The 9,595-nt window shown below is 38.2% G+C and overlaps 1 protein-coding gene across 1 annotated transcript; it reads right to left on the reverse strand.

Moving 5' to 3' along the window:
- Positions 1–7,791: 7,791 nt before the first annotated feature.
- On the reverse strand, positions 7,792–9,573 carry TPBG (trophoblast glycoprotein). The gene has a single exon (XM_045294681.1). The coding sequence runs from the start codon at positions 9,558–9,560 to the stop codon at positions 8,889–8,891; it is 672 nt and encodes a 223-aa protein (XP_045150616.1). The 5' UTR covers positions 9,561–9,573; the 3' UTR covers positions 7,792–8,888.
- Positions 9,574–9,595: the final 22 nt, after the last annotated feature.

The raw sequence follows: 9,595 nt of genomic DNA on the forward strand, positions 1-9,595 counted from the left end.
GACACGCGTCTGTTACTCTAAACCAGGAAAAATCTTTCCCTAACTTGAACTTCATATAAACACTGAATCTCTGGTAATGTTTATTATATTCTATCCTATAACCAAGACATTCGCACCTCATTGCTCCTAAAATTCAAGAGGTTGAGAGCAAGGGCTCTGGAATCCGATTTTTAAAACACAGTAGCAGTTCAAATCCCACCTCTGATTCTTGCTGTCCAGTTATTCTCAGGCGAGTCACATATGCCATGGAAGCCTCGATTGCTTTTTCAAATGAGAAGCAATACCTGTGCATGCAAAGGGCTTTGCTGGTGTCGAGCTTATAGTAAGTACTCAATAGAATTTTAGCTATTGGTTCGGTGGTTAAAGCACTTGGCTGATAACTGGAAGGTCAGCAGTGCAAACTCACCAGCTGCTCTGTGGGAGGAAAGTGTGGCTGTCCACTTCTGTAAGGGTCCGTAGCCTTTGACTCTACAGGGCAATTCTACGCTTTCCTGTAAGGGTAGGATGAATTGGAATTGACTCTGCCGCAAAGGTTTGGGTTTTAGTTTGCTGTTATAGTTACTCATTCTCTCTGCTGAATCAGAAGAGATTTTATGTCAAAGTTCATTTTTATTCTGCTACAGCAGTGCTAGATAGATACATTAGATAGATAGATAGATAGATAGATGATAGATAGATAGATAGATAGATAGATAGATAGATAGATAGATAGATAGCATTTGATAAAGACCTACTGAGGTAAGAAAATAAAGATTCATAGGAAATGACTGCATTTTCAAAGAAAATGAACACAATTAAACCACCTGCGTTGGGATATAAATTAATCCTAATTATACACAAATAAGTCATAAAATTAAAAGTAGTACTCAGACCAAGATATGGGCTTCTTCTGAAAACTCCTTCTCCGAACTTGTAACTAGTTAATTTCCCAGCTGTTCCTCCACATCCCATATCACAGCCCACCTCCACCACACACACACACACACACACACACACACACACACACACCTAGTTATTTTAACGACGAGGCATTTATAGATTAAAACAGTGAGAAACTAATTCGCAATTTAATCACAGTTTCTTTCCATTGCCATTTCCATTGCCATTAAGCATTCTGTAAAATGGAAAACTCTTGAAACACACAGTGAAACATTTTGATCTGAATTGAATATTCTTAATTTAAACAGACCCCAAGAAGAATTTTAGGGGTAGAACAAAGAGGTTATACATTTGACCCAATAATTATCCTTCAAGGATCTACCTCAAGAAAAAATGGTGAGGTACAGAAACTTAGTAGATACAAAGAGGCTCATGAGAACATTTATAAAATTATAAGTGTTCTATATGTATAAAATGTGATTGTCTACACTAGTCTAAAAGTAGTTATTAAAGTAGTTTTTAATGATAGTAGGTAATGCTCAGAGCATCGTAAGTGAAGAAGAAAGATATAATGTGATATAAACAAAAGACAATTACCTCATTATTAGGGGCTTTACCCCCTTAATGATTGGGTTATTTAAGATGAATTTTCCCCTATATTTTAAAATAGTCTACCAAGAAACACCAGCAGATTTAAAAATATTGTTAAACATTTGATAGTCATATGTTTGCCAGGGTCTATAAGAATAACTGCAGAGTAAGTGAAAAATAGAGCTTTTTTTAATGACTTACTGCACTGAAAAATTGAGAGAATTTACAGAATTCAGAGTCATGTATCTTTGTAAATTGACCCACCAAATGTGTCAGTCTGTCCAATTCTCCTGTGTGCAAGTACAGTCAGCTTGAAATGCTGTGTAGTTCGGCTTTCTTTGGAAGAAGACAACTAAAAGGCCTAAAAGGGGCCAAGAAGCCGCAGGAAAGTTTTAAATTTTTCATTAAAAATAAACCATAAAAGACTCACTGGTCTTGATAATATATTTTGCACACACACACACACACACACACACACACACACACACACTGGTCATATTTTAAGCTGTTACTCTCTTAAAAACAAATATTCCATTACATTCGGAAGCAGGTCTATAGAAAATAGTATCTATGGTTAACTACTGAAATTGAGCTCCTGTACAAATATCTGATCCCCATCTTTTAGATAACTTTACCATAACATCTTTGCACTTGACACATGATGGCGCTATCCGAAAACTACAACTGCGCCTTCCTTTTCTTCACTGGTGAAAATCGACCACTGGTCTATGACATGCTCAGAGTCATTGATTTCTGTTTGTTTTGTTTTGAGTTTCTTCTCTTCTAGTCTGCAGAACAAGAACATGCACACTATTTTGGCCTATAGAGGCTCTCAAATATGAAAGTACAGGGAGTCCCGGGCTATGAACACCGGGATTGCAGACAATTGAAAATGTGTATTTTTCCTTTAATGGTATGTAAAATTGCCCTTACATTGAAACGATTGAACCAAATCCTAAAACATACTGCCGTCCTATCTATTCCAACTTACAGTGAACCTGTAGGACAGGGTAGAACTCCTTGGTAGGGTTTCTGAGGTTGTCAGCCTTGATGGGAACAGATTGCCTTACCTTTGTTCCAGCTTTTTCTTGTACTGAATCCACTCACTGCTTTGCAGTCAGTTCTACCCCCTAGTGAGCATACAAAGCAGAGTAGAACTGCTTCCTGAGATTTCTGAGGCAAGTTTAAATCGCTAGAGGAACAGAAAGCCCTCTTTCTCCTGAGGAGCAACTAGTGGATTTTGAACCTCCAACCTTGTGATTAAGACTCTAAAGCTTAACCCACTATGCCTCCAGGGCTCCTTCCTTAGCTCTCACTGCCATTGAATTGATTCCCACACGTAGTGACCCTACAGGATAGAGTAGAGCTGTACTTGTCGGTTTCTGACAGTCACTCTTGAGGGGAGTAGAAAGCCCCATCTTTCTTTATCCTGGACAGCAGCTGATGGCTACAAACTATTGACTTTGTGGTTAGAAGCCCAACCGTAGCCTACTCTGCCACCATGGCTCCTCCTTTCTTAGTGCAAGGGTAAATTAGAACCATATTATCTGTTCCAATTGACTTACATATTCTTAACGACACAACTAGAAACGGATCAATACAGGGACATTGATTTTAACTTGCGGAGTGATTTCTCACATCTGGTGCTAGAAATTGCTATGATTAATAGAAAGAGTACTGATAGCATAGTGGACTTATCTATTGGGCAGCTAACCTCAAGATCAGCAGTTTGAATCCGATTGCCATTCAGATAGTGAAAGATGAGGCTTTCTACTCCTGAGAAGACTTACAGTCTCAGACACGCTATGGGAGTTCTACTCTTCCCGTAGGTCAGTGTGAGTTGGAATTGACATATGGCAGGGAGTTTGGTTTTTCAGGTACAGCTAATAGAAACTGCTCAGTAGGACCCCACCCCACCCCCTTCAAGTGGTGTCTAGATCATCTGCCTATATGTGACTGTATAGCTGTAGCCATAAGGCTGCTTAACTAGTTTACATTAATTTAAGTAAGCAAGTTAGCTTACATTAAGCAAATTAAGCAACGAACCGCAACCTATTACTAATCCATAAAATGTCAGCTAAATATAAGCTGTTTTCATAAACATTTACATTTATATTTGTGATACCCTAATCATGATCCTTACTCTTAAGCCACATGTGCACTTTCAGCAATAAAAGAAAACCAAAGAAGAAAACTCAAACCACTGTCTTCTAGAGATTCTAGCTCATAGCATGCATAGGATTTCTGAGGCTTTACCATGTTCCCAGGAGCAGCTTATGGGTTCAACTGCTGATCTTGAGGTTAGGAAGCCAGCAGGCAACCTTCTCCCCGAGGGATCATACCCTCCTAACCACACTCAAGCTCACTGTCATCAAGTCGATTCAGATTAAGTGACCGTACAGGACAGAGTAGCACTGCTCCTGCAGGTGTCCAAGGCTGTCAATGTTTACAAGAGCAGAAAATTTCCCCTTTCTCCAGCAGAGTGGCTGGTGGGTTTGAATCACTCACCTTGTGGTTAGCAGCCCAATGCTTCCCTGAGAGTTAGTGCCACTAGGGCTCCTTTTAAATGATAGAGCAAAGCAAATTCATTTCCCATGTGGTCCATGGAAACGTGGCCTTGATAGATTTTTCTTGAGTCTCATATAAATACTAAGCCTTTCATATATTTGTAGCACATGTACTATGACTTAAGGAAATTGGGATTGTCTGTGCTGCCCATACGTGAAAATGGTAAACCGGCACATCACCAGCGGGGCTGGCAGAGTGTGGCCTGTCCATGCACTGATTTTCCAGGATGATTATAGATTTGCATCCATTTGGCTTCCTTGTTTGGTCCAGGCTCTTGGAGGATGGTAGCATGCACCTGGAGTGGTGTCGACAGCAGAGGAGAATTTGCAAAACGGTCTGACTGGTGACTGTGTGACGTGGTGGCCCCACACTTGGTCTCATTTGTTTAGTGTTCTAGCAGCTGCGCTAACTCGTTTTCAAAACAGAAGTAGACAAACTAGCAAAGATTTACGGTTTTTATTTTTCCTTTCAAAAGAAACATCTCCATTAAATTTCCAAAATTATTCCTATTGTGTCATAGGCTCAGATGAGCTATAGTAACGAATTTTATTTAAAACAATAAAATTACTTAAGCATAGTAAAGGGTCTGAAAAATAGTAATTTTTAACACACTGAAAACAGAATTTAGAGTAACAGAAACATCCTCTAAAAGCAAAGACAGAACACATATGCATTCACAAAAGCCACTGCCTTTTTAAAATGGCACCTGGGAATCTCAAAGGTCTCACGTTAAATGCTAGTGATCTCACCATCAGACGAAATGAACACGAGAAGAGGAGCATGAACTTGAATCTGGTCAGGATTCTAATCATGCAATGATACGTCACAGTCACCACTTTCTTAATCTGTAGAATGGAAAGCACGGCTTGAAATGGCTAAGAACCTTTCCAGTTTTGAAAGACAAATAATTCTTATTGTCAAACATATTCTTTAATATTCAGGTTTTTTGTTTGTTTTAACCAAAAGACAAAGCTAATGTAATGTTCCATGGCCAAAATTTTTGAAAGATAAAATAGGTGTTTGCTTTTTAAATAAAAAAGTGACTGAGGTTTAGAACAGAATAATATTACTGTACGAGACATCCCTAAGGAGTTGTTTTCCCATTTTAAAAAACTCATGGTCACCAGCACATTATGGAATATGTTTTCTTCAACTATTCCGCGTGCAGCACTGCAGTGTGATTGTCAAAAGATTTTTTAGATTTCATCAAGGTGCTTTTCAGCTATTACTGATTCTAGATGACTTTCTGTCTTATCTCTCTTTGCCTGTAACAAGCCCTTGCACAAGTATAAAACGGAGACCCGATCTCTGTCATCATTTCACAGTTGTGGTAAGAGGAAAGCTTGTAGTGAATTGCTTTTAACCTTAAAAATCCTTATGGTGTCTCTATTTTAGTGCAGTCTTTGGAGAAAATATTAAAGCATAGGAAGAAATTATATGGAAAACTTCCAAACTAGAGTTGCATAGCCTTTAACATCCTCAACAAGATATGATTAGTATTGGAATATCAGACTAAAAGGCTGTCTTAACAGAGTATGAGAGAATTCCTAAGGAAAAAAAAGAAAATCACAGTTCCTGTTAATTAAAAAGACAAGGAACAAAGATATGCTATTTCTAATTAAATATTGAGATGAGCATAATCCACATTTGCTGCCAATCAAGCTATTTAAGAGGATTTCTGTTTTGTCATTTGCTCATTTATTTCAAGTAAGCCTGATTTTCACCCAAGTTTGCAGTTCCTTTCCCTTAAAATATTCTATCAAATGTGCTTCAAAGTCTCCTAGTGCAGTATGTGAGACAAATCTGCATCTTTACAAACCTACCTTACAGGTCACCAACGAAGTACACTCTTGGTAGTAAAACTGATCTTGCATACATTAATGTTACAAAATGAATGGTGACAAGAAAGGAGGAGTTACCAATCAGGGTCAAATAGTTGCATTATTCTAAAATCTATGCCCTTTTAAATAGAAATCTATTGGACATTTTGATAGCTTCTTAAATTGAGAAATGTATCAAGGGCTTTATTTTTTAAGTGTGTTAGTAACTTTCTTCAAATGAAACTTGCAAAGGATAAATGAAGGATGCTTTTCTTGAGACCTTTGTTAAGCTCAGTCATGACTAAAGTGTATTACCAACCAAAGTGAAAATTTAAAACAAGTACATTTAGATGTGATAACACTTGTACTTTCATTTCATTTTTCTATATTCTCTATACTTATTGGGTTATATAGCATATATTGTCCCAGGAACTTAGAATGCCATATAGGTTTACAAATTTATGGTATGTGACCACTGAGTAGCAGCAATTAGTTTTCAAATATAATACCTATTTTATACCTTAGGAGGTTTCTGTTTTCAAGTATTGGGAAATAGCAAGGAGTCATGTAAAAGAAAAGAAAGCAGGGGCAACTTAAGATGTTTAAAGCAAAAAAAAAAAAAAGAAAACCCCAAGGTTGAATAAAAAAGAGCAAGCAATCATAAATACATAATTTTAAAAAATCTACCAAACAGGCAAAAATTCAGCTTTACTTTACCACAGATTCTACAGGGAGTTGATAAGAACAGCTTGACTAGGGCACCTCCTGCTACTGCTTTCCTGAATCTTGACAAAAGTACAATGTTTAACTGCTAGAGTATCACGTGACTCAGAAGGAAAAATTCTGCCTAAGAGACTACATAAATATTTTAATTTGTAGTCTAAAATATCTGCAGACTTTAGCAACTAAAGTCCAGTTATTCCTATGGCAGCGTGCTATTACTCATTAGATGTTTTCAGTACTTTGGGCAGTTTGTATTTTCATTTTTCTTTATGAAATAATGGCAGCCAGCCAAGTTATGGATTCCTGGGGAACATTTAAAGTGCTTAATGGAATATTAAGTATCATATAGTTAGCCTTTTCTGGGGTAATTATAGAACTGAACCCATAAGTAATGAATACCATGGTATTTCATAAAATGCACCTTACAAAACTTAATGGAGATCAAATTTCATATTCTTAACATTATAATCTAATCTAAACAAGGAGTCTGCATATTCTTAGCCCTACTTTGAAAGCTTCATTTAATTCAAAGAAGGAAACAGCAAAGTTTTCTATAACTCAGAGTAGTATCTGATATCATTTTATTATGAAAACATGGAAAGGTAGAATTTATTTAAAGCATAAAGATTGTGGCCAATTTCCAAAGGAAGAGGACCACCGGGCCAAGGCATGGTAAATTGGCTAAGTTAAGTTTAGGCCACATTAGATAATAGTTCTAAGGTTAACTAATAGAATTTACTTTTAAACTTACATAAGTGGCAGATCATAAATTCTAAAACAGGAAATCCTTATCTGTTACTGATAACATCAATTTATTAACTTAATACTTTTATTTACACCTGTGTGTTATTCCTCTTGATAGTTAACTTATCATTAGCCAAGTTAAAATCAAAATACCTTCAAATTCTTAAATACTAAACTGAATTTAAGAACTTATAATTAGTTATGGTATTTGTTTATGGACACAACATACAACACTCATTATTTCTTCAAGTTCATATTCTATCAGAATTTTTTGTTAACATATTACCTAGTTCTTTGGTAAACTGTCTAACACATGTTTGGTTAAAAAAAATTCTCAAGAAAGCCTAACTGTCCAATGTATGTTATGATCTTGGGGAATATTTTTAAGCTTTTTAATGTTTTCTTTCAGAGCATTCTAAGACACTTCTCTTCATACATCTATTTGCATATTTGTTTCACACTCTGCTCTAAATCATCCATAAAACAATTTCATATGGACAGTCTTATGAAGTAAATATGTTTTGTCTTAACAATAATTTCCATTAATCGAGAAAAACCTCCAAACTGTGACCTGTTTATATCACATAGAACTTGTCACCCTTACCAACTTTATATTGTGCCTACAAATTTCTTTCATGAATAGCCTTTCTTTTTGGACCAAAAGGAGTCTATTTTGCACAGATATCCAAACTATTTACATCCTGACAGGATCACCATTTCTAAAACCATCTCCAAGTCTACTTATACAAGACTCTGCTCCAATACAATTCATAACTGTGTTACCAGCTTAATTATTTATTCCCACTATTCAATCTTATTCCCCCTAACCATTTTGTCAAATAGCAAACTTGGACACAACTATTAATTCTTTAAGAACCTTTATTGATTTTTTTTAACAATTCAGTCTGTTGGATCTCAATGCAGTTTATAAAAAAAACACAAAACTTCAATATAGTTGCATATAAACTGCAATCAAAAAGGTAATTATCTGAAGTTGCAAGTTACTTTTTTGTAATATGCAGAACAATAAAATGAAGCATGCTCTTGGATGCATGGGCTCCTGTGTTCTAAGGAGTTATGTGAAGAGCTTGCTAAGGTCTGCAGGCAGTTGATAGAATGCAATGGTTTTCTCCACAATTTAGGTACATGAAAATAAAACTGGTATTTATGAATATTTTTTCTCAAAAAAAAAAAAAAGTTGAGGCAGCTTTTGTTGAGCACTATCTGCATGGGTATACTGCCTAGATCTTGAACTGCACTAAGAAACAGACAGCCAGGAGTCCACGTTCATGCTGAAACTTGAAATATCCCTCCACATGTGTTGACGGGTTCCAAGGAACGGGAGGAGGGTAATACATTATGCACAGTTGTTCATGTTCTACATCAACAGAACACACGGAGAAACTTTACATAACAAGGAAGTAAATTCCCCTCACTGCTTTCAGTCAAAGTCAGTGGTGTCTATATTGGAGGACGCGAGTGCTGCAAGCCTAGTTGCGGAATAAAAAGCAAAGGTCTACATCTCATGCAAGGTGGTCCTTGTGCTGTCCGCTTCAATGTTTCTCAGACATCGGAATTAGAGCTGAGGTTTGTCAGCCTGGGATCCGCATTGATTTCATATCTGTAATGATAGCCTTCCATGTGATCCCTGCAGGCATCCCTGATGTTATGCATCCACTTTTTGATCCCCTTGCGGTTCAAATACAACACCAGGAGGAATATAGCTCCTATCAGGGCTAAAACAATACCCAGGAAGACATAAGACGTCTGCAAGGATGGGGGGAGAATTGGGTCACAGTCCAGGTCGGAGCTGTTCAGTTGCAAAAGGGCACGATCCCTCATTTTTTCCGGGAAGGCACAGGTGAGCCGGGCTTTACCCTGCACCGCCTCGGTCTCCTTAAGCCAGGCCACCATGTCGGTCATGTGGCAGTCGCACACCCAGGGATTGTGGTCCAGGAAGACCCTGGCATGAGGCAGGGCCTGCAGCTCTGCGAGGGTGCCATTGTGAAGGACCTTGAGCGCGTTGTCCTCCAGGTGGAGGCTTTCCAAGTGCGTCAGGTTGCGGAAGGACACGTAGGTCAGGCTCACCAGCGAATTGTTGCGCAGGTCCAGGTGCCTGAGGCCTGGCAGGCGGGTCAGCACGGCCCGGGGCAGGTAGAGGAAGTGGTTGCTGGCCAGCTCCAGGCGGCGGAGCCCACGCAGCGCTTGGCCTGCCTGCAGTGCCGCCGCCACCATGCCCTCGAAGCTCCGGTTCTGGTGGTCCACCGGCG

The sequence above is a fragment of the Echinops telfairi genome, unplaced genomic scaffold, assembly GCF_000313985.2.
Source record: "Echinops telfairi isolate 266 unplaced genomic scaffold, ASM31398v2 ScPeMD7_3533;HRSCAF=4204_0, whole genome shotgun sequence".
Lineage (NCBI taxonomy): Eukaryota > Metazoa > Chordata > Mammalia > Afrosoricida > Tenrecidae > Echinops > Echinops telfairi.